At 42.7% G+C, this 25,746-nt stretch overlaps 2 protein-coding genes across 4 annotated transcripts; one reads left to right on the top strand and one right to left on the bottom strand.

Annotated features, from left to right (window-relative positions):
- On the bottom strand, positions 1 to 25,677 carry RTF2 (replication termination factor 2). The gene is made up of 9 exons (XM_066199201.1): positions 25,592 to 25,677; positions 24,811 to 24,905; positions 23,894 to 23,987; positions 23,526 to 23,665; positions 22,279 to 22,357; positions 5,915 to 6,028; positions 2,763 to 2,820; positions 2,559 to 2,651; positions 1 to 1,182 (listed from the first exon to the last, which is right to left on the bottom strand). Exons 1-9 carry the CDS (start codon positions 25,658 to 25,660, stop codon positions 1,001 to 1,003), a joined length of 924 nt encoding a protein of 307 aa, XP_066055298.1. The 5' UTR covers positions 25,661 to 25,677; the 3' UTR covers positions 1 to 1,000.
- LOC136298463 (beta-1,3-galactosyl-O-glycosyl-glycoprotein beta-1,6-N-acetylglucosaminyltransferase 7-like) lies at positions 9,607 to 17,978 on the top strand. Of its 3 annotated transcripts, XM_066199199.1 has the most exons (7): positions 9,607 to 9,906; positions 12,169 to 12,269; positions 12,362 to 12,482; positions 12,993 to 13,094; positions 13,762 to 14,792; positions 15,403 to 15,498; positions 16,250 to 17,978. In XM_066199199.1, the coding sequence occupies exons 5-7, from the start codon at positions 13,817 to 13,819 to the stop codon at positions 16,474 to 16,476; spliced, it is 1,299 nt and encodes a 432-aa protein (XP_066055296.1). In that variant the 5' UTR covers positions 9,607 to 9,906; positions 12,169 to 12,269; positions 12,362 to 12,482; positions 12,993 to 13,094; positions 13,762 to 13,816; the 3' UTR covers positions 16,477 to 17,978. The 3 variants fall into 3 exon arrangements, with proteins under 3 accessions (XP_066055296.1, XP_066055297.1, XP_066055295.1); XM_066199200.1 differs by lacking the exon at positions 12,169 to 12,269; XM_066199198.1 differs by having other exon boundaries at positions 12,169 to 12,482.
- Positions 25,678 to 25,746: the final 69 nt, after the last annotated feature.

Raw genomic sequence — 25,746 nt, 5'->3', positions numbered from 1 at the left:
TAAATTCTACAGCAAGCCAAATTTTAATTATACCCATCAAAATAATAACAAAATCCCAGCAGTTTCATTCAAGCTGTTTGAATCATCGAGACCACCTATGCAAATAGCAACACAGCATTTTGAATCTGCAGGTAACCAATTATAAATGGGGACACTTTTAAAGAGAGATTACAAGGAGGACAATTAATCATTTTCACACACAAAGGTAACAAGGTAACATCATGCCGTGGTTTTCAAAGCCTCCTGCTTCCTGCATTTCTATTCTGCTTGGTTTGTGCCAAGATGAGAAAAGCAGATTTCAATTTTAAAAAAGGGAGAGAGGAAAGTGGAAAAAAAAACCCCAAACCTTCCAGCCTTCCCTCTGGTCATTCCATGTGGGCATTATGGGATTCAAACATTAACAAGGGAATATTCTGCTGCTAAAAACAGGCTACAACAATAAGGACAAGAATGTTGCACAAACATTTTCATGGCTGTGCTCTCATCTGCTCTACCAAAAGGCAAATTATTTGAAAATAACTTTTAGAAATATATAGTTCTACTGAGGGCCCAGTTAGCTTGACAAATAAAGGCATTATTTCTCTTTTTGCTGTCAGAGAGTTACAGAGGGCTTGAATTCCGTAGTAATACACTGAAAATTGTGATTACAGTGGTGGTACAAATCAACAGAGGCGAAGAGCAGGAACTTCTCCCTCTCTCCTCCTCCTCCTGAGGACACTGAGGATGACAACATCCAACCGGGAGGAGAAAAGCAGAATTTTTGTGCAAAAATCCCAATGTTTCACAAGGAATTCTGCTGCTACAACACGGATTCTGCTGCTCTGCTTCTAACAGAAGCTGCCACAGGTTCAGCAGCTCTGAACAGGTTTATAACCAACCTACAAACAGAGGGATTGCAGACAGGATGAGATCAGCACAAGAGTTGTGGATGAGAGCTGGACAGAGAGAGTCACAGGGGAGGGACAGAGGCCTGGGAGCTCCACTCAGGCTCCTCATTGTTTCAGAAATAGTAAGCTGTGTGAGTAACCCAGTTGGAACACTCCTCCTTGGAACGTTTTGCTGAGCTGTGAGTTGTAAAAATAGATTTGTAAGCCTCAGACTTGTCCTCGCTGTCTGCAATGGATCTCTTGGTGCTGCTGGAAGCTTTATTGACTTTTCCTGGGGCTGACGGGTTCCCATTCTCTGAGGGGAAAAAGGAATAGAATGAAAGCATGGCAGCTTACAAGGTATTTAAATAAAGATGAAAAACAGTGTTTGAAAATTAAAATACATACATTTTTTCAGCTGCCTCATAAATATCTCCCGTAACTGGACTCGACAGCTTTTAGAAATCACACTCAAAATACATTTTAAAAACTTGAGAGAGGAATTCTGCCAATCTCTTGCACTGCAATTCAGCACTGACAACCTTTATTCCTCCAAGTGAAAAATGGCTCTTTAGCAACATGGGAGTCCCCACCAGCCTGAAGGGTTGTTTAGAAATCAGCTCTCAAATGCCAGCTCTAAAAATCAGCTCTAAAACGAACTTGTGCCACACCTTTCCCCAGGGAATCCCCTCTGCTCCCTTGATTCTTTGCAAAGTTATGACCAACAACAATGGTCAGCTTAATTTTATATTTGTAGTGGGGAAATGCCCATCCTCTGTTTCTGATATCGTTTTTAATCCTCACAGAACTGGGTGTGCAGCCCGAAATCCTCACAGAATTGTGTGTAACCCCCAAATTCTCACAGAATTGGGTGTAACCCCCAAATCCTCTCAGAATTGGGTGTGCAACCCCAACAGAAACAGTTTCAAAAGGCTTTTTCTTCTTCTTTTCCACCCTCAGAAATAAAAAAAACCCCATTAATATTATTAGAATGACGAGGTTGCTCAACATCCAGGAGCAATTCTCCTCATCTGGGATGAAGTATTTTTAGAAGCCTCTCCCGTATAAAAGCAGACAGTAGAGGGCAGGTCAGGCATTGCTGATGGAATTTCGGCTTCTCCCAGTTTATCTACGGTTCATCATTCTCAGATTCTTCAAATTATTCTGATTTTTTTTTTTTTGAAGTAGAGGATTTAATTCTTCCCACAGAAACCTCAGACTGACCTTAAAAATGTCCCCATTCTGTTTGAAAATATCACCGTGGGGACACTAAACAGCAGAATTACTATTAAATAAAGACAAGGCACCATTCTTTGCATTTAAGGGCTGCCAAGTTGACTCAAAGCTTCAAGGCTGCTGTAGGTTCATTCCAGTGAATAGAACTAAAGTTCTGTTACAGTGTTCCCAAGGACAAACAGCAAATTAGCAGGTAAAACAGAGGATTAAAAGTTAAATAATCAGGGGGGTTTTAACAAAATTCATTCCAATAAAGTGCCATGACAGAGCTTTTGATCAACTTTGCATCAGGAAACTGCAAATTCTCCTCCACTATCTCACAGCCAGGAAAAGAGATACACCAGACCCGTGGCTGTGTAAATAAGAATCTCTAATCTCATTAAATCCAGTTAAAGCAATATTAGAATGACACAAAGAAATCTGGTGCCATTTGTCACATTAGGATTAACCACCAACCTGAACTTTTGGTGAAGATAATCTGCCTGTTTTCCCCAGAGCTGGAACTGACACAGTCCTTTCCATTCTTAGCTTTTGAAGGACCTGGAGAATCTAAAAAAAAAAAAAAATTAAAAAAAAATTTAAAAAAACCCAGAAAAATGAAATCCTGACAGCTTCAAGAGTGCAAGGCTCAGAAGGTGATGGAATTTGGAGCTGTGTTACCTGCAGAGGGCTCCTGCTGAGAAGCTGCTGCTGCTGCTGCCTTGCCTTTCTTTGATTTCTGAAACAACACAAGCAGAAATCTGGTAAGGGACTGAAAGGAGACAAAATTCCCAACTCCTGTTTGACAGACACACAATTGAACTCAGTACAGTTTTGTTTCTTACCCAGTAGAACTCTTCCTTCCACATTTTTTTCTACATGGAAAAAATAATGATCTTGAGAACCCTGCAGCTACATTAAAGAAAACTGTGCTGGACAAAATTGGACTTGGCTAGGATTAATATTTTTGTTTGCATACTTTGAAAGGGGGGTGTGTTATTATCATTAACTGAACCCACACAGCAGGACAGTAAATTGCACTACATTAATAAGACACAATTAATTATAATCAATAAAGATGTTTTTCAGTAAAGATTTCCGAAGAACCTGGAATCTTGTATCCACTAAATTTTGTTTAGTTCATAAAAAAAATCCCTCCTGGGTACCTGTAAATAACTGGACTCTCTGCAGGATTTTTTGGGAAGAATAGATGCAAACAGTTAATCCAAATTTTTAAAAAGTATCTGTGCAGCAGATTTTCCAAATTAATTCATGTTTGTACAGATTAAAAAAAACCCAAAAAACCCACAGAAAAAAAACAAGAAGAACCCCATTACTGGCTTTGATCCCCTAAAAAGCAAGAGGTATTAGAGCAGTCATTAGCATTATTCTCACTGGACACATTCTGAATTGTGAACATGTTTTCAAGACAGCTGCACAAACTCAAAGGAAATAAAGATATTTAATTCTGTTCTGAAGCTCAGGAGAACCCTGCTGTGAAGCAAAGGGTTAATGCAGGAGGGGAAAAACGCCACAGCAAATGTTGCTGCAAAGCTGAGCCCAGGAGGGGGTGGCAGAGGATCAGGGCTCTGCCTGCAAACCTGCCTCTCCTGCCGCCAGATCCAGGGAATTTTGGGCTGGGAAGGACCTTAAGGCTCATCCCATTCCAACCCTGCCACGGGCAGGGATCACCTTCCAGAGGTCCTGTCCAACCTGGCCTTCAGGAAAAACTCACTGCAGGGGATTCCCAGTTTTTGGTAGGCGTGGATTTCCAAAGAAAAGTCATTTCCCAGGTGTTTGTAACTCTGTGGATGCAGAAATTCACTTGGCACAATATGGATTAGAGAGAGATTGCAGTATGGGCTCACTGACAGCTCAGCTGGAATCATTTCTAATTCTGGTCCCAGCGGCATCTTCCTGGTGTTTTGTCTCGTGGGGATAAAGAAAAGGAGGAAGGGAAGGGAAGGGAAGGGAAGGGAAGGGAAGGGAAGGGAAGGGAAGGGAAGGGAAGGGAAGGGAAGGGAAGGGAAGGGAAGGGAAGGGAAGGGAAGGGAAGGGAAGGGAAGGGAAGGGAAGGGAAGGGAAGGGAAGGGAAGGGAAGGGAAGGGAAGGGAAGGGAAGGGAAGGGAAGGGAAGGGAAGGGAAGGGAAGGGAAGGGAAGGGAAGGGAAGGGAAGGGAAGGGAAGGGAAGGGAAGGGAAGGGAAGGGAAGGGAAGGGAAGGGAAGGGAAGGGAAGGGAAGGGAAGGGAAGGGAGGAAATCTGGCCAGCAGTGCCAGGAGAGTGGGAATTGTGCTGACACTGGGACTGGAGCTCGCAGGGAGAGCAGAGGTTGGTTCCAGCTGCAGGGACCAGCTGGGGCACCAAGGTCACCACTTGAGGCTGAGAGATTTGCAAATCCTGTCCTGTAATTCTCCACTAACCAAACAAATGTCATTTGCATGTTCCCCCAGGGCACACAGAGCCCCAGGATCAGGGCAGCGAGTCCTTAGGTGCTGCCACCCTAAAAGCCACAGCAGCCCTGCACACTCAGCTGCTCTGCTGTGCAGAAATTGTGGGCAGCATCACCTTCCAGATCACTCAAAATTATCTGCCCCAAAGCCACAGGTGCTTTGTTAGGGCCCTGCTTCTAAAGAAAACCAAGTGCAGCCAACCACTCACTCACCTGCTGAGATCTGCAAAGGTCTAGCAACAAATTATAAATTTTTTTTTTCCCCAAACTTTTAACTATCAAGTACTGAGGGGGAAAAAAAAAAAAAAGAAAAAACCCTCTGAATAGACACCATGAGATGATCAGTCTTATGCCAGAAGCTATCAGGCATGAGATGCAGAGACTCTGAAAAACAGGAAAGAGGATTTTTATGGAAAAACCATCCTTTTGATGTATTGCCCAGGCCCAGCAATGCTGCACTGGCACAGATGAATGAAGCCCCTGTGATGAGGAGGAATCATATGCTCTCTGGCAAGGAAAAAAAGCATTTTAAATTAACCAGGGAAATATGTGCATGGCAAAATCAAGGGATGAAACCTCCATGTCAAGCCTCAGATGCTGAAAGCATCAGATGAGGATTGATGTGCTGAGATCCAGCTCAGTCTGAGCACTCTGGCCTGAGTCAGCACTGAAGGTTTGCCTGCTTTGGCATCCTCCAGGGAGTTCAGGGGGAAAAAACAGCAGTGCTGACAGAATTCCCACATGCAGGAGTGTCATCTGACAGCTCAGCAGCACACAACAACTCCCAGCTCACAAGGGCAGTGCAGCAGAGCTGCAAGGATTTCATTCCCACTGTGTTTTACCTGGGCAGAGAGAAAAGTGCAAGGGTGGCAATTAGGGGTGCAGGAATTGCTGAGGGCTGTGAGAACCACAAAACATGACAAATTTCCACACTCTTACAGCACCAGCCCAGGAATTCACAGATCCCAACATCCTATTTTTGACAGAGGTCAATAAAAGACATCTCATTTTATAAGATCAAAAAACTGATGCCGTCATCAGGAACGGCCACAAGAAATACAGGGGTGATGCAGCTCATTGCTAGGATGAATTAATTTCAAGAAAACCCTGAAATGTTGCTGCAAGAGTCCATTTTACCCATTTGGAGTGCACAAGGCACTTCCTGCTGGTCAGGAGGAAGTTTAGGATGTACAACTTCAAGATGTTATTGGCCAAACACACACAAAAAACGCCACTGCTTTCCCAAATACTGTTCTGTTTAAATGCAACACAGCTCATGCAGTAAATGCCTCCATCTTTATAAAGATCAGCAAATCTAAGAGCAGATTCATTGCAGGCAACAATTCTTCCAATTTTATAACAAATAATGTATAAAAGTCTGACCTTTTCTAATTTACTTTTCAGTCTTCTTTCCTCCATCCTTTTCTTCAGGATTTCCACATCTTCTTTACTACCATTAATGACAATCACATCTTCCTCTTGAAAGGGAACTCCACACTTGATGAAAGAAAAGAAAGGACAAAACTGCATATTTATTTTTCTGTCTCCTATAAACAACACTCTGAACTAATTCTTGTTTTCATTTGTGTATTTTCTGTTCACAGGTTCCTTGCTTCACTGGCACAAATGTACTTAGAAGTATTCCTAATTTGAATCTGCTCAATTTTCTGAACCCCGCAGCTAAAACCCAAAAGTACTCTTTGATTTTTAATTATGATTAAGACCTTGATGCCATTCTGCTCCAGAATTTGTCTTTCAACTTAGTGAGATAAGAAACAACTGATGGGAGCAGTTCCTTTACAGTGAGCAGGGACAACACCAAAGGTGTTAATCCTTTACATGTGGAACAGAGCAAATTTTGCTCTTCAGTTGGTAGACAGGAAAACATGAAGGTGTTTTATTTATTATTATTTTTTAAAAAAAACCTTAATTTAAAAAATTTTACTGTGGGGATAAAAAGGGGTCATAAAAGCAGAATAATTCATTACCCTTGCCTGGCTGCCTCACTGGGTTGTATCACAGAGACCATACCCTTATCTGATTTATCAAACACTCCCAAGTTTCCAACTACTTTCAGAAATTAATCTGGATAATGGCTGTAATGTGCTCTGTGTACTTCCACGTTTGTTTCATGGTTGAACGCACAGATGTTTCCCTGTGCACATTTGCAATCATTTGATTTACCAGCACACTGACCACAATGTTTTCTCGTCTAAGACCTCAATTTGCTTTTTTGTTGTTTTTTTTTTTTTTTTTCCTTGCTTTTGGTTGCTTGGTTGGTTTGTTTTGGGTTTTTTTGGTTATTCTGGTAAATGCAAAAGCTTCCTGCTATTCAGCGAGATTAATTTATAATCCTGCTGCTGCCATTACTCTTCTTTTCCTAAACAAAGGTTTAGAAAGGTTACTCCTGTATTTGCAGTAGGAATTAAGCAAATGGAAGGACACATGGGCAGGACTTTGCTCAAGTGCTGAGCACAGCTTCAGAAATGAACCTGAGCCCAAGTGGTGGGAGAAACAGGGCTTAGAGAGGCTCAGGACAGCAGGCAGCAGGAGGAGAAGTCACACGCCAGAAATGGGGGAGTAACCCATATTTCTCCGTTTCTACTCCATGAGAAATCCCAGCCTGGTGTGATCTCCCACTTGGGAGTGAAGAAGGCTCCAAAATCAAGAGTTTCAGTCTTCACTCTGAGGCAGGAGCTGGCAGCTGACTTGATTCTAAAGAAGCCCCACAAATTCATTTCTAGAAGCCCCACAATTTCTTTTCTAGGGTGTTTCCTAACACAGCATTTTTCAAACATATTTTTGTCAGCAGACTCTAATTTCATTAAATGGTGCATTTCAAAAGAGCAAGCAAATCCGGGTTCCCATCTGCAAAACACAGGTGGAATTGTTCAAAACCGAAAAGTATTTACAAGAAACAAGGAAATGAAGGAAATGAAATCTTTCCATTCCCTGAAACAGAAAATTTTTCGCCATGACAACATTGGATTATGCCAAAGGCCATACCCTCCCTTCCAAACAGCTTAATGAGATAAAAAGCAGAAAGAAGTTTCAGTTTTGCAAATTCAGATGTTTGTTCCTTCAGATTAATTAAGGTCTTGGGGCAGATGTTTGTTTTATTATATCACAGGGCCTCCTCTGCTGGCACTTGTTTACCTTGGGCCTTTAAATACATACGAAGGTACTTGCTGTAGTTCTCAGCACCTTGAATAGAGGACATTCCTAAATGATACAGTTTTTATCTTTCTTGAAGTATAAAGTACAGGATTTTTAAAGGAGTAATGAACTCTTAATTTCAGATGACTTCCTGAATTGTAGAGTTTACAGTTTTCAGCTGCCTAAGACAAGAGTCGTACATTATTTTTTGCTGTAAACTACATTGACACATTGATTTTTTTTTAATAGCATCTAAAAAGTAGTTCTGTGCTTGACCACTCCAGCCTTAATGTAACACAAATAAACAAGAGACAAATATATTTTCATATCTAAATGTGATTTACACCAGTGTCACTGTTTAATGACTTCAGAGAAAACTGCAGGCTCTTTCCCAAATCTTAACAGTGAATTCCTGCAGTTCTCCTGAACGTGACCATTACTAGGAAATGCACAATTCCCACCAGGATTTGGGACATGGATGGCCACAACCTGCCTGTGGGACATTAAACAGGGACATTTAGGAAGAGGATTGAACATCCATGGACCATCTCACTGTTCATCTCCCAGCCACGCAAGCTCCTGTATTAAAGATTATTCTTGCTTGCCACAGTTAACTAAAACTTGTTTGAAGAGAGAGAATTTTCCAGAGGTTTAGCCATTAAAAGCTCAGGAGTGTAAGATTTGCTGAACGTGTTTTTTTACATTGTCACCCAAGCCAGACATGCAATGGGTCAGAGAGTAAAGGACAACTTGGGAGCAGTGGAAATTTCCCACCTAGCGATTCACACACTTTCACCCAGGAGCTGCAGCATCTGCTTCAAAACAAGCTCAAGAAAAAGCCTCAATTTACAGAGTTTCTCCTAAAATCGGTGATAATTTCGTACCTGTCGTACCTGCACCTATGCCTGAACTTGCTTTGAGGCTTTCTCTCCATTTATTTCTGACCAACGCGGCATTTTTATCAGAATGTCTCCTCCCAATCCCAGCACACTGAAACTCAACTTTCCACTTACGATTTTCCACTGAGAGCCTGGACAAGGCTCTAGCGGCAAACACCGCGTGTGTGCAGGATGATCCAAAGCAGTCTGCCCCACTGCAGGTACAGTGCGGTGAAGCACACCTTGACTGCACCAGAGAACACCTGGGGGTTAACCCCTCCTCGTGCATTTCCGCCTGTGCTTCATTTCACGCACACTTTTATAAATTTACAATTCTGGTGGCTTCCCTTGTTTGTTTGCTCGTCTAAAAGTTACACTTTCAAGGGCTGGGGTCTTACCCACCTCGTGGTTTATTTATCTCAGGGTTACGAACCCGGCACACGGTTCGACCACACGTGTTCATCACACACCTCACGTCACTGCTACACCACTTAGATTCTGTTTACGGCTGTGCTTCGTTATTATGTCCTTCTGTTTCCTCTCCATTACCACACAATCTGTTTTTCTAGCCCTTTGTATCAGGTTTTTATTTTGCCGGCCCACTCTTTGCTTACAGAAGTGCTCAGACACGGCGACCACACTGAAACCTCTTCGTTCTCTCCTCACCCCGCCAGGGCCAGACCCCATTTCACAGAAGTGGCAGCAATTACATCCAAACCCTTCTTTTCTTCTCTCCTCGGCCCACTCAGACCCTGATTCCTCTTTCGCAGAAGTGATCACATTTATAAGAGGCACTCACATTCAGTTCTTTCACCAACTTACACCTCCATTCTTAAGCTGCTTTTCCTAAGCGAGGCGGCGCGTTTCAAGGAGACCTCTTGTAATTTATTCTCTTTCCAGCTGCCAGCCGCTGGAAATGCCCGGCAGCAGCAATTCCCCTGCTGGAATTCTCGGCTGCCAGCTGGAAAGTTTCGGCAGGCGAAGAGTTAAGGGCAGGGGAGGAGGAGGAGGAAGAGGAGGAGGAGGAGGAGGCAGGCTCCCAGTGCTCCCCAGCACACGGGTTAAAGGCTCGGGGGGAGGGCACAGCTTTCTTCCCAATTATTCCTGCTCCTCGGCAATATTCCCAAGTTTTCCTGCGAGGAGGCAGAGCCGCAGGCACCGCGAATTCCCGCAGGATAGATATGCCGAACGTGCGCTGCGGGCGGGCGGGATGCGAGAATTCCCGGTAATTAATGGTTAACCCGGCGCCGGGAGAAGGAAGGGACACGGCTCTGCTGAAGGACAATGAGACCCTGCCTTTATCTTTATTATGCTGCCGTCTCCTGGCTAATTCTGGACGAGGTAAGGCTGCATCAATTGCATCCGTTTGATTTTCCTTTCCCCCCCCCCCCCCCCCTTATGTAAATAGCGGTTTTACTTAGAAAACACTCAAATCTGCAAGAAGGTTATTATTATTTTCCTTCTTTACCTTGTGAGTGATGCACAGAAGGATGGAGGTCATTACAATTAACTGTCTGTATCATAATAATCACAGTATTTACGCAACTTACTGGTTTTTTACAGCTCTGTAACTTAAAGGTTTAAACAGCTTTCACTGTATTTGTTTTAAATCACTATGAGGTCAAATACGCAAGGAAAAAGAAAGTAACAGCAAAAATAGCAAAGATGAACACCACAACTTCATAAATTTTCTGTTTATGTATCAGTAAATTCTAACGCAGTGTTTTGGAGTAAGAATGGTTTAAAGAACTGGGTTTGATGGAGAAATGTTTTTACTCAATGCATCTCAAAAATCCAGAAGCAGACTCCGTATTCTGACCCCCGTTTAAACAGAAAGCAAAGCAATGGAAAAAGCACTTAAAAGAACTGATTTAAACATTTTTAAAGGATTGAATTAGTCTTCCCCTGTTTATAAAATGTATACATTAATGCCTGCATAAATACCTTTCAAACAACAACAAAAAATCAGCAATAAAAGAAGTTGAAATAAGTATTTATTGCCTTTTTTTTCCCCAGCATTTTATTAGAAGATGAAGCATTCCCAAGTCGTTTGTCTCACTAATTTACGAGCTTATACAAAGCAAACTTTATCTAAACTTTAAAATTTGGCCAAAGCAAAGAGCACAGAGAAACCAGAATGTTCAGAGGTGCAGTGATGCAGCCCTAAAGGCAGCGGCAGGGAGGAACAGCAAAAAGCAAAAGGAGTTGTTAGTACCAAATGCACAGCCCAGGATGTGCTAATGGGGGCTCAGTGAGCTGAGCTGACATTTATTTCCCAGGCTTTTTCCCCCGGCATCATCAGAATTCCCCTTTCCTCTAGAGTTTGCTTGGTTAATTGAGATGGAGTATCTTAGGCTTGCAACAATTTCCTGCTAAGTGACATCCTTCAAAGCGTCCACAAAGCTTGAAAAATCCCTATTTTTTTTCTCCCCCCCCCCCAAGAAAGTCACACACTACTCGCAGGACTTTTAAAAATTCATACAACTCCATCCTCCAGATTTAGCAAACCTGTGCATAACGTGAGAAATGCCGAGTTTCAGGGACGTTCTGCTAACTAAAAATACCTGTCATGGTACTCTTGCATAATAGGACTCAAGGGCAAGATGGTCCCCGACAGGGCTATGATGGACAGTGGACGGTCCCAAAGGATCTCTTGCAGGAGGAAATCTGGGAGAATAATCCTTGCCAGCAGACAGGGCTGAGAGGATCTTGCTAAACAACAAATTTCATATCCAGTGGCACAGACAGCTGCGATTCCAAGCTCTGAATGTGGTCAAACACTACCAAAAAGCCATTGCTTTTATTCCATGACATCCCCTCGAGGCTGAGAGATGACAAATTCTGTTCTTGCAGGCCAGGCTCCATCCTTCAGCCATTCCCCATAAACTTGTTAACGCTGGAGAGGAATTGCTGCCTCTTACTCGGTTATGGGGTGTTTGTGTGCTTTTTATGCTGCCATAAAAATCCAGTTTCTAGATGTCACACAGTCCAGTAGGAAAAAATCCATCGTAAACGCTCAACAGCCCGAAACAGCCCCAGAAGCGATTACTTGAAGGGTAATAAAAATTCAGGTGGATGAAACAAGGAGGTTACAGCTTGGCTCCACAGAACCATACTTTGTAACCTGTTCAAAGCGTATTTAAGGGAAAAAAAAAACTGCCAAGCACCCTCATTCTGGAGAGATTCAGAGAGTATTTTGAGTTGGAAGGGACCCACAAGGATCAGTGAGTTCAGCTCCCAAGTAAATGATCCCTACAGGGACTGAACCCACAATCTTGGGGTTGTTTTATATTTAACCAGGTATAAAATCCCAACTATTTCTACAGCTGCCGGCTGTTTTTAGTGTAATTCTTACATTCAGGATGAACCTTCCCTGTGACATCCCAGAGATCTCGTGACATTCACTAATTCAGAGGAATCCCAATGTTCCTCCTCCTGCCAATAATTCCCACAGAATAAAGAGTTTGTCCAAGTCCAGCTGCACAGAAATCAATTGTTTCCCCAGTTCCAGCCCCTGTGGTCCTCACAGAAACCCCCTCTGGGCTCTGGGCACAGGATGGATTTCATTTTTAATGGAAAAAATTCCTGCTTTTCACCTTGCAGTGGCATCCCTGTTCTCCTGCTTCCTGCACAGCATCCAAAGGTTGACCCGGACTCGACCGGCTGCAGCTTTTTGCTCAGATGGATGGAACGCTCCCATCAAGGTTGTTTACCCACTAAATGGATCCCTGAGGAGCTCAAAGGCAAAAAAATATTCTCCTGGGAGCTGATCTCCTCATGTTTTTTTTTCTTTGAGCTGCTGAAAGAACGTCCCAGGAAAATGGAGGAGCCCTCCACCTAACGCACAGCTCTCCTCTCTGGAATGCTCAGTGGAAAAAAAAGAGGCACCACTCCAGCATGAAATCCAGTGCATAGCAGTAAGGACCAAAAGATAAATACATTCTTTCCCAACAGTCTCATAAAATCTTAAAAATGTGGGAATGTGGAGGATCCCTTCCCTCGGTTCAGTTCGTGTTCTTAATGCTTTTTGAATTTTATGTCTCAGTGTTACTTTAGCTACAATGCCTTCTTTATGTTCAAGCTTTTAAGGGAGATACTGATTTTTTTTTTATTAAAAAGAAGCATTTTCCACTTCTTTCTAATGAAAACCTCGAGCCTTCTAACCACAGCAGCACTCCTCTCTTGAAGCTACCATTATTAAAAATCTGGTTTTCTCAGTTCCTGTGTAAAGCCAAATCCTTCATGATTTTGACGGCTGCGAAGTGTGAAATATTTCAAGGCGAAATGCAAATTTTGTTTGAAAAAAGAATCACTGAATAAAAGAAGAGAAAATGAATTACCTTTAAAATAAAATGAAAATATTTTAAATTTTTAACTATTAAGCTTAATGGCAGTTGATGGACATTCCCCTTGGTATCTTTCTCTAGGAATTTTGACACCAAGTGCTTCAAGGAGAAAAGCTTCATGTAATTGCTGTGGGATTCAGGACTGCTGCACTCTTGTCCTTCTGACAGTTCAACAAGGTGAAGGTAAGGAAAAAAAACCCACAATGGAGAAAACTTCCTGTGCTAATACTGCTGGAGATTGGTTATCTCAGAATGCCAATGCTGGCAGCTGTGTCCTTATCTCAGGGAATGCAAAAACACCAAAAATAAGAAATGAGTGTTGCCTCCTTGGTCAGTTTTTCGAAGCACAAAGATGTCAGGGGAAAAAAAAAATCCTCAAGAGTCAGAAACATTTGCTGACTTTATAAGGATAAAACCCAGTGTATTTTGTGGATTGCATTTTAGTCTCTTCCTTCTGTTTATTTAATAAATTTTCTGTTGATTTAATTTACTGAATTCTGATCCTCTGGCGGAACTTCAAGTTTCCCAGGCCTTGAGGAAATCAGCTGTTCCTCAGAGCTCAGCCAGCACCTCAGAGCACAGGAAACTCCCACCTTGGGCAAGCAGTGAAGAATTCACAGCCATTTTTGGGGGTTTTTTTGTAGCATTTTGAGACCATTTTGTCCTGGAAAGACAAAATTCCTGCCTGGTGGCTCTGCATTCCCAGGGGCTGAGTGCACTCAGTTGGGCACACACAGTTCCTCCTGGTAGTAATCCCAACGTTTATAAATGCAGCACTAACGTGGCATCTATTTTAAAAAGAAAAATAAACAGAAAAAGTTCTCTCCCTCTATCTCACTTTTCCTCTCAGATGCTCTGAATGTTTAATTGGACTATGATAAGGAGACAGGATCTGGAAGTAAAAGATGAACCCACTTCATGCAAAGAAATCAAGGCTTTTCGTGTGCGTCGCTGTCTGCACGTTCATCTACACCTTCATTTACCTGAAGGTTCCACTTTATGACGAGTCAAGTGACCAAAAATCCCGTGTCAAAAGAGCAGAGTGTGGTTTTTACCCCGATGAACTTTGCTCGGCTCTTTTCGTGGGGAAACCTGCAGCCTTGAAAATTGGGAACCTCTGTCAGAAGTCCTTCCAGCCCAAAGCACTGAGCTGCCTTCAGACTTCCTGCAGCTGCCCCACAGTGCTGAAGACTCTGCATTTTATCACCAAACCACTGTCAGAGGAAGAAGGCAATTTCTCCTTGGCCTACATTATTACCATTCACAAGGAGCTGGAAATGTTTGTGAGGCTGCTGAGAGCTATTTATATGCCTCAGAACATTTACTGCGTCCACGTTGATGAGAAGTCACCCAGAGATTATAAAACTGCCGTACGGAACATCGTCAACTGCTTCGAAAATGTCTTTATTTCCTCAAAAACAGAACACGTCGTTTATGCCGGGTTTTCAAGACTACAAGCTGATATTAATTGCATGAGGGACCTGGTTAACTCCAAAGTTCAGTGGAATTATGTCATTAATCTGTGTGGTCAAGATTACCCGCTGAAAACAAATCAAGAGATCATGCAGTACATCAAAAGTAAATGGAATGGTAAAAACATCACCCCTGGGATAGTGCAACCCCTCCACGTGAAGCACAGGACGGAGGTCAGCTACAGGGAGTACGTCCACTCTGGGGTGCCCTACGTGTACCCAGCCAAGATCAGGAAGGCTCGGCCCCCACACAACCTGACCATTTATTTTGGCAGTGCCTATTACGTCCTGACCAAGGACTTTGTGCAGTTTGCACTGAGTGATGCCCGGGCAAAAGCTCTGCTGGAGTGGTCCAGGGACACCTACAGCCCTGATGAGCACTACTGGGTCACCCTCAATCGCTTGCCTGGTAAGAATTTGGTATTTTGGTGGAACTCTTAGTGAAAATTTGAAAGGTCTCCATTTTACCTCGTTCCTCTAACTAGCAAATTAAAACTCAAAACTATAAATGCTATAAATAAATAATATACAATAAACAACCAAAACCAAACTCGACTCTACGTTTCCCATATCTTTCATCCTAACCTCAACCAAAATAAAACAGGCAGAACTGTAACAACATTTCTGCCACAAATAATCGCAGCAGGGCAGGGAGGAGAGAGGCTCTGAGCTCCAGCTCGGAGCTGAACAGCTCTGAATTGCAGAAATAAAGTCATGTCTTCAGCTTTGAAAAGTCCCATCTGCTGGCTGAGAAACAATGTAGGAAATTGCTACTTCAGTGCAGACCACGAGTTAGAAAAACGCTGGTTAAAAAGAAGTTTTGTGCTGCATTACAGCTTTTGCTCTCAAGGAGTAAAAAAAACCCCAAACAATAATACTGAGAATAATATCTGTTCTTACAACATAAATACCTGCAAATAAATCCTTAACGTGACCGCACAGTTAAGAAGTGTCCAGCAGTGAAAGTTTTCCTTGTAATAAGTAGAAAAAAATTTTATCAGAGCCTTTTGTTTTTAAAGATGCTCCAGGGGCTACACCTAATGCAGGCTGGCAAGGAGACCTAAGAGCCATTAAATGGAAAGATCAAGAAGGACTCTCACACAAAGGCTGCAAAGGTAATGTGAATTTTGATCACAAACTTACATTTGGTTCGCTGATGAGCATTACTTGGTGACTATGTATTATTTAAAGCGGCTATTAAATGCACCTCAATGGTCATATATAATTTATTTTGGAAGTGTTAAATAAAACAAGGCATCCTATAAGTTACTGCACTATAGGCACTAAAGAAGATTTTGATATACACATTATATTTACATATCTATTAATACGTAATTACATATTTTATATATTAATATAATGTATATGTATAATTAGTTACATATTTTACATATTTTGAGATGAGCACAGTATCCATCCACTGACAACTCTTCTTTCAGCGCCTAATCACCAATGCACTAATTTAATTGATCAGTTCTCAGTGGAGGGATGACAGGGACGTTGGTCAGGTACTTCCATCAACATTGGGTTCAATCCCTTCAATTTGCACAGCAATAAAAAAGAACAGAAATGCATGGAAAGCATGCAGAAATCATTAAAACTTTTAAGCGTGCGAGCTGAGCTCAGGTGTGACTGAGCAGGGAATCCCAGTAGGAAATCAGAACATCTGATGCCCAACTATAGGATTTCATTCAGCAGAGCAACACGGGAAGCAGCTGGAGGTAACGAACACCTCTTTCTGTAAAACATAAACCCAAACCCTTGTCTTTATAATGTTGCAGCGTTATCCTCCCGCTCGATTTCTGTGCAGAAATCAAAAGGTGAAAAAAAACCTCTTGGGTTCACCTCTCCCATTTACCCCTGCAGGTCGTTATGTCAGAGACATCTGCATTTACGGCCTGGGGGACCTGCAGTGGATCGTTGAGTCCCCTCATCTGTTTGCCAACAAGTTCGAGGCCGGGAGGGACCCGCTGGCGCTGGAGTGCCTGGAGAGGCGGCTGCGGCTGCGGGCGCTGCGCCAGGCTCAGGTGCCCCTGGAGCAGCACTGGCGCCTGCAGCAGCGCGGCCCCTTCGACATGCAGCTGCACCTGTGAGCCCGGAGCCCTCCTCAGCTGATGGGCAGCGTTTCCTGGCACGAAACATCAGGAAAAGATCAGAAAAAAATCAGAAAAAAAAAAAAAAAAGGATTTTTACAGGTTTCGCTCTGTGCGTCGAGGGTAAAGCACAGTGCTGTGCTCCATAAATAAACGGGTTTTATTTATTCCGGTAGCAATGGGTTCATTCCCCAAGAATGTCTGAATCTCTGCTGAAGACAAGGAGGGAAGAGCCCAGATCACTCCTCAACTGATGGGCAGCGTTTCCTGGCACAGAACATCAGGAAAAAAATCAGACAAAAAGGACATTTACAGGCACAGGCTCTGTGCATCGAGGGTAAAGCACAGTGCTGTGCTCCCTACATAAATGGGTTTTATTTATTCTGGTAGCAATGGGTTCATTCCCCAAGAACATCTGAATCACTGCTGAAGACAAGGGAAGGAAGTTCATACTCCGTTAAGTGACTTTATTTGGTCAATATTCCTCACTTTCACAGCCAAAGCGTGGCTAACTGGCCTGAAAACAATAAAATGGAGGCGGCGACTGAAGGAAGATAAAATACAGAGAAATAACAAATTAAAGTCACGGCCACTGAATGTCTCATGAAATGTTTTGAATGATGGAGCTGATGCTGAAATTTCAGAGCTTGGACATCAGTGACAAGCAGTTTGTGACACAGCCCATGCCACTGGGGGCTGTGGGTTTGTTTTTATTTCCCATGGCCAGCTGCAGCCCTAATTTCATTTTGTAGCGTGGCAACATCGCTGCTGCCCTGCCCAGGCTTTGCTCCTAGTAACAGAAGGATCCTGCAGCACATCTTCATCTCCAAGTCTCTGTTCTGAGTCTCTGCAGGAGTTTAGGGTAAGGAGACAGGGGAAAATGGAGGCCAGGGATTACAGGAAAATTGAGCAAAAAGCCATTTTTTCAAGTATTGTTCCATCCCAGTGTACCTGACTGAGAGAGGCAAAGAGCCTGCAGCAAGTGCAGAAACACCTGGCAGGGACCAGGACTACTCACTGGATTAAAAACTGCAAATTATATATTAAAAAATTAAGTAAATAAACAAAAATAAATTGAAAAAGGAGCAATTTCAATGTAATCTTCAATATGCATCCCTGAGTTTTTACAAGAAAACTGGCTACAGATTGAGCCCTTTCCCAAAAAAAAAAAAAATCAAATGACCCAAGAACAGGACATGAAAGTTTCTTGTCACAAACTTTTTCCCAGGTTGCTGGAACTTGACACTCCTCATTTTCCCACACAAGTTTATTGGAAACATCATTTCTTGCAAATGAACTTTAACCTAAAGAAAGGCCATCTGGTCCCTATTTATTTACAAACTCAACCCAAAAGGCTCGTGCACAGTTTCATGGATAATCCAGGACTTATCCTGTGGCTAAATATTGCTGGGGATCCTTTTTTTTTTTTTTTTTTTTTTAATGGAGGGAAATAAAGCTAAAAAGAAAAAGGAAAATAAAAGCCAGGCACACGCTCATGCTGAGCTTGTTCAGAGTCTCTCTCCAAACCATTACCGAAGCTAATGGGTCTCTGGCATGGATTAATCATAGCAATATTCATAATTAATTTCTCTCCAGTCCACTGTAGAGCACTGCCAGCATTTATTCACTCCGTGATGTCTTTTAAAACGGGAATGAGACATTTCTTATTGCCATCATTGCAGCAAACCCAGGCTCCAGCTTTCACCCCTGGCACCACCATGCAGAACAACTGTTGTGCATCACTTCCAAATTGAAATAAAATGAAAAATTCAATAGCCAGGCACTGTCTGTCACAGGCTCCTCCTGCAGAAATTGAACCAGGCAAAAAAAAAAACCGGCACGAAAAGGCCTCTGAAAAGACAATTTTTGTAGGGCTTGACCCAAGTCAATCTGGGAATATCTTTGCAGCATGACCCACTCTGCTTCAAGGATTTTGTATTTGAGACAAAATTATGGGAAAATGATCATTAAACCATTCTCAAGTAGTAAGAAACAGTATTCAGCTCATTATTGTGATTACCGTGACCACATCACCTCCTTGAAACACACATGAAAAGCCTTCACGAATTCTGTGTTATTCTGTTAAGAGTTGATCAATCACAACTTTCAGATCTCAGCAAATATTTGTTGATTTTGGTGCCCTAAGAGGAGAAAGTGCCAAAGTGACCCTGGTTCCAGGAACCACTGCTGCACACGGAGTTCTGGATCTGACACCCATAGGCATTCATTCTGTTTCAAAAAGCCTCATATCTAAATTAAACACGGGGTTAAGTGTTTGATATGGCACAGAGCTTAATAGTTAGAGCACTCTTTCAAGTCTGTGTTTAGTTGACTCTGAAAACAAATCCCAAATAAACCTTGAAGTGATCCAAGAAAGTCCATTTAAAATGTAATCTTGTCCTTAACTTCCAAAGTGACTCCCAGAAGGATTTCCAGCCCCAATTTCATCACCTCCATCCTGCCCCCACACCACTTCTAGCATGTTTTATATCCATAGGAACTTCTCAGAGAGTCAGCTTCCAAATCAAAGCATAATTTATCCTGTCAAATAGCAGGCTTCCAATCAGCACACACCAAACACTGCCCATGGAAGGACCTGCAAGCCAGCTGGAACAAAAATTCCACAATATTTGGGCACACCAGCATGCACAGACCTACAGAGATCACCCCAGAGCTGCAATCCCCAACATCCCATCAGATACACAAACAGGGAGCAGAGACAGTCCTGCTTCTTTTTTTTCATTTTAGGAGAATGAAAAACACCTTGCTCCAAAGTGCCAGTTTTAAACTGACAGATTCCACCACAAATAATTCTTCCTGAGGAACAGAAGGCAGCAGGAATCTCAATCTGCAGAGCTGCTGTTGCAGAATCCACATCTGGAAGCAAAATTATTTCTCTGCCTGCTGACTGCAATGTGACTTAAGTCACATTTTAACACGTGACAGTGTTGAAAGTTTAAGTTTTCCCTTCTTACAGATCAAAAGTTCAAAAACACGGCTCAAACCAAATCCACTGCTGTGTAAAAATGTCTTACAAGATGTATTTGCACTCCTAAGTTGCTGTTTCAGACAAAAGCTCTTTTCCAACTCTTTCAAGTCTAAGTAGAAGGTACAAGATTTGTCCCCAGCACTCCATCTACCGAACCTGCTCTCCAACTTAAACCAGCACTAAAAAATTCTCACTGCTCTTTCAACAAATCTTTGAAACCCAAGCAGTTTTGTATTTTGGCAAGACAGCTCAAAGCATTTACCCTGCAGGCAGTGAGAGACAATCCCTCTCTTTCTCTCAACAGGGCTCCAGTGTGTGACTGGTCCTTTGGCTTAAAACTCTCCCATTTGAATGTCATTCTTAAAGGTGAACCCTTCAAAATGCTGCTGAAGATGGGAAGAAAGAACAGCTTGTTCCCAAGGCAAAGCACTTAAATGGCCTCACACATTAATTACAGTTGCTAATGGACGCCACCCATGACAGTTTCCCATTGCTGCGCCCTTCCCCAGCACCAATCCAGTCCAATTATTCCAGTAAAGCAGAGAAATACATTTATTTTATACTGCCAGCTCTTCATGTGAAGTTTCTTTGAGGCAAAAGAAAGAGAACTCTGAGGGAAAACTTGGTTCCTCTTCCTTAGACTCCACAAACCCCTTCAACTCCAGGACTATGGAAGTGCTGTCAGGAGGAGCCGAGGAATGCTCAATCCTCCCTCATCCTGGTGTTTCCCAGTTCCCCCAATCAGACAAAACCTACACACGGATCCCGTTTTTCCCTAAACACTTCTCTGGTGACCTGCACACCACTGGGCAAGTGGATTTATTTCCCTGTTTCTTCCGGTGTGAGCTCAGGAGTGAGCAGTGAGAGCTCTGGCTGTTCCCTGGGGAATATTTGCAGTGCATCATCACAGCTTCTCTTTCCAAACTCCTGTGGGAAATCGCTGCTGGTCACAGGGAGCAGAGGGGGGAGGCAAAGGGCACACGCAGGGAAGAGCTCACCGAGAGTTTTAAAGAGCTCTCCTAAAATCCCACACTCTGGGAATGGCCCAGAGCTCCAGCACTGACCCTCCTCCACTTTTCCACCCACTGCAAACCTCTGGGGTGAGGTGAAAACACAGATCCTGCTGCCTGAGGACTGAGTGCAGAGTCCCAAGGCAGGACAGGATCTTCCTGTGTGAACTTTCCTCATGTCACTCTCCAAAGTCCCACAGCACACACAGAAGGTGGCAAGGCCAGGAAAAGGAAAATGGCTCACGAGGGGCTCACAGACTGCATTTTGCTTCAGAGCCATTATAATCACTAAAACACAATAATTAGCACCAGCAGGAACACGTATGAGACAGCCCACAACGTTCAAACATTCTGCACTTCAGAACTTATGCATTAACATAATCAGGAGAGGATTCTGTTCATTAATACAGGATTCCATCTGGGCATATAAAATGCTCAAAACTTGGTTTTTTTCTTCTTCATTTATTAATTGTCCTCGATGTCCCATTGCTGCAGAAAAGCAGCATGCGCTTTGGACATAAACTGAGAAAGCACAAAGCAGAGATCTCCCTCTACTCCTTGATTCTGAGGGGGAACAGCACCAGAATACACCCAAAAATCTACCAAATCACTCTTTGACCTTATCTGTGTTCTCTCAGCTGGTTACCACCGTCTTTGCATCAAAATCCAGCCATGAGAGGATGAGAGGCTAAATATTAAATCCATTAAATTGTTTCCAGAAGAAGCTTTCTGAATATTGTAAAGAATTTCCAGCTAAATACTCATTACTGAAAAAAAAAAACAAAACAAAAAAGCCAGGGAAAAATATGTGGGATTCATTTGGTCTTTATAAGATTATCAGACTGGCCAAACCATGGATGAAATATCTCATTCCTGCATTTTATGCTCTGGTTACACCCATCTATCAACAAAAATTTAGATGCAAAATAAATCCCTCATTAAAAATAAATGAGTTTCTGCCAAGAGGAAACAAAGTCATTAGGACAGAACAAAATGAGCACTAAAAGCAGCAACATGAGATTAAACTTTACAATATCCAACAATTTACCAAGACAAAAGTGTTCCCTTCCCAGGTTTTGTTTAATATAAATATATTCCATATTTTATCCAACAGCAGGGTGTTCAGAGGAATTAAATAACTGCCCAAGTGTGGCAACTCTCACCACAAATCTTGCTGATAATGAAAGTAGTGAGAGGAAAGAAGGGTATTTGCTCATTTTATCATTGCCCTTAGCTACAAAAGTACCTGTACAATGGGATCAGCAATGTGAAAGCAAGTCAGGATTTTCTACAAGAATTCATGGAACTCCTGAGAATTTTACAGAGTTGGCTCCACCCAAAAATATAAAAAAGCAACTCCCAATGTCCTTTAAAAACACAGGGGTCAAAATATAACCTGAAAATACAACCAGTTTAACCACAGAACAGATATTGATAAAACACAAGCTATGTGCATTCAGGAAAAAAAAAAAAATTACCAATCAAACAAAACCCCCAAAACCAAACCAGTCACCCTTTTAAAAACTGAAATCAGTACCAAATATTGGGGAAAAAATGGAAATTCTAAAGTAGTTACTGCAAAATCCAACTCTGAGAACAAAAATACAGATTTTTTATAATTGTTTAGAATAATTTTTTTTTTTTAAATTAAGAAAGGCCATGAAGAAATACTTGAGGCCATCCTAGGACAGAACTTTTCCAGGTTCCATTTCAATTTGCACACTGAGATTAAAAACTCCCTTTTGACAGCAGTGAATGCAATTGTATGAACACACACGTGGCCCCACAGCTGGAAAAACTCACCCTGTGACAAACTTCTGCTTTGATTTGTTTGAGGGCACGCTCAGAGAACACACAGCCGCAGTTTCTCAGGAAGCAAAACCTTCCAAGAAAAGACAACAAACATTCATTTGAAGAAAACCAAGAGATCTGTGCAGTGCTGGCAGGTCACAGCCCACTTTTTTTTACAAGTTTTTGCACCTAATCAAACTATCAGCATATTTAAGTAGGTAATCAATTTATGATTAATTAGCACAGTGTAAGAATTGAATGAAAAATGTTGAGTACATTAAACCACAATGGGTATTTTGGTTTTTTTATCTCGAGTATCTCCAGGCCAATCCCTCTCTGGAGGAAGAAATCCCTTGCAACCATTAAGCTGTGAACTCCTCCTCTTCTCATCCCTCAGGTGACAAAGAAGTTGCTGCTCTGGCCAAAGCAGGCTGTGAAGAAATTCCCTGCCCCAGAGCAGTAAAATACACACAATCCATCTCCAGTCTGATCCTAAAATGAAGCATCTCTCCCATGAGGAAAGGCTGGGAGATGCTGGGGTCAAATTTCAGGCTAAGAAAACTGAGATAAAGCTAAAAGAATTGGGATTGTTCACCTGGAGAGGAGGAGCTTTGGGGTGAGCTCGGTGTGGCCTTGCAGGGCCTGAAGGAGCTGCAGGAAAGATGGAGAGAGGGTTTGGACAAGGGATGGAGGGACAGGACACAGGGAATGGCTTCAAACTGACACAGAGGAAGTTTGGGTGGGATATTGGGGAGGAATTCTTTACTCTGAGGGTGGGGAGGCCACAGAGAAGCTGTGGCTGCCCCTGGATCCCTGGCAGTGTCCCAGGCCAGGCTGGACAGGGCTGGGAGCAGCCTGGACAGTGGGAGGTGTCCCTGCCATGGCAGGGGTGGCACTGGAGGAGCTTTAAAGTCCCTCCCAACTCAAATCAATCCACGATGACAACTGCTTGACGTGACCCAAAGGGAGGTCACACCCCATCTCCCGTGATTCAGCCCCCAAACGACATTTAGTCACTTTCTCCCTGCCACCATTGCCCTCTACTCCTTCATTATACACCCAAATTTATTCAGGAAAGGTACTTCTATCTCTCCTCTTCAATACAGCACAAAAGGACACCCAGAAATCTCCTGAACTCTGAAATCTCAAAGCCAGACAGATATTCCCCCCCCAATCCCTGAGTGAGCACATGATTCACATTTCCCATTCCCTTCTCCCTGCTCCGTGGCCGCTTTTGCAGCCCTGCCAAAGGCCCCCACCTGTGCCTGCCGTTCATCTCCAGCCCCACCACGGGGCAGATGAAGCGGGCGGCCTGCGGGTCGTCGTACTTGTCCCCCTTGGTGCTGTCCTTGTCCCCAGCCCAGGCTGGGTTGTCCACCAGCTGCAGCTCCGTCACGTTCTGCACGACAAAAACACAAAACACAAACCTGAACCTTTTTTCCCCAGTGATTTCTGAGCCAGGATAACAATCCTTCATGGTTTTTCCATTTATTTAAACACTTTAATCCGCAGTGGGAGCACAAGCAAATGGAGGTTTGACAGCCTGGCTGATGGATTTTACATTGAACATTTTATTTTACATTGAATTTTCTATTGTAACTTCTCCTGTTGAAGCCAGCCAGTTTACCTTAATGCTCTTGATGTGGGCTGCAGATTCCATGGGGGTTTTCTCAGGGGATTTGTCCAGCAAATACTCAATGATGGCATCTTTGTTGTACAGCCTGGAACATGGAAAATCCAGCGGTTATGTTGGGTTGCCACAATGATTTGTGCCTGTAATTTATAATTCAGCATTTGTAGTTTGTAGTAATAATTTTTTGTATTTATAATTAAGATTGTAATTAATAATAAATGTAAATATAAATGTAAATATAGATATAGGTATAAATACAGGTATAAATTTAAACATGAAATATATTCTAAAATGTAAATATAAATATAAATAATATATCTTAATAAATGTAAATATATAGACATAAATATAACTATAAACATAAATATAAACATCTCAATAAATATAAACATAGATATAAATATAAATATAATATAAATGTAAGTATAAAATAAAAAATATATCTTAAAATATAGAAATAAATGTTATAAACATATATTATAAAGTACATTATATCTTAAAATATAGAAGTTATTATATTTTAAAAGATATAAATATATATTATGCATATTGTAAAACATTAATTATAATATTAAAATACACAAGATGTTTCAATTATAATATATAGTTTGTATTAATAATGTCTGTATTCAGAATTAATATCATAAGTAATAATAAATAATGATATGAATATAAATATAAAACAATATTTATATTAATAAAACATAAAAATAAGTATTATAAAAATATATTGTATATAATATATAATATTAAATATATATTATATATTATAGAATCATATTAATTACAATTAATATTAACTATACAAGCTATTTTAATTATAATAATAGTTTGCATTAATAATTGCTGTGTTGATAATTAATATTCAATATTTATTTTCACTCCTGCGGTGTCCATGGGAACAGTCCCACCTGCCCAGCTCACAGGCCACGATGGGCCGGCGCAGCTTCTCCTGGCTCAGGGCGCAGTAAAACCACCTGGCCACCAACTCGGCCACTTTGTCAACCTGGAGGGGACAAAAACACTCATTATTTAAAAATATCTGTCAATTATTTAAGCTGAAACCGGGTCTTACTCAAAACGTTCATCAAATCCCCGGGTTTCCTACCAAACTGCTTTGTGCACTCAAAGATAAGAGAAAGTTATCCGGCAAAGTTCATGCTCAGGTCTCCAAACCGGAGACCACCGAGCTGTGACTGATCCCCACCGTGTCCCCAGCCCAGAGCACTCAGTGCCACCTCCAGGAGTTCCTGGGACACCTCCAGGGATGGGGATCCAAACCTCCCTGGGCACTTCCAAGCCCTGCCCACCCTTTCCATGGGGAAATTCCTGCTGCTGCCCACCCTGAGCTCCCCTGGCCCGGCCTGAGGCCGTTCCCTCTCCTCCTGTCCCTGTTCCCTGGGGCAGAGCCCGACCCCCCCGGCTGTCCCCTCCTGGCAGGGAGCTGTGCAGAGCCCCCAGGTCCCCCTGAGCCTCCTCTTCTCCAGGCTCAGCCCCTTCCCCAGCTCCCTCAGCCTCTCCTGGGGCTCCAGACCCTTCCCCAGCTCCGTTCCCCGCCCCGGACACGCTCCAGCCCCGCCGCTGTCACCGCCCCCGGCTCCATCGCCCCGAGGCTTCCGCTCGCAGCAGCGCGGAACGGGCCGGGCCTCCCTCCCCCGTCACCCCCCGCCCATCACGGAGCCCCCTCAGCACCTTCTCGACTTTGCGGGGCCCCTTGACCAGCTCGTGCCGCTTGGGGATGGTGCCGCCATCGCATCCCATGGCGCTTCCGGGTTCTCCTGCCCCCGCGCGCACTTCCGGAGACGCCCAGCCGCTTCCGGCGCATTGCGATGGCGTTCTTGCTTAGC

Source organism: Chamaea fasciata, unplaced genomic scaffold, assembly GCF_029207755.1.
Source record: "Chamaea fasciata isolate MVZ Bird 193981 ecotype frontalis unplaced genomic scaffold, bChaFas1.0.hap1 SCAF_17, whole genome shotgun sequence".
NCBI classification, from domain to species: Eukaryota; Metazoa; Chordata; class Aves; order Passeriformes; family Sylviidae; genus Chamaea; species Chamaea fasciata.
This window is presented reverse-complemented; position numbering and strand designations above follow the sequence as displayed.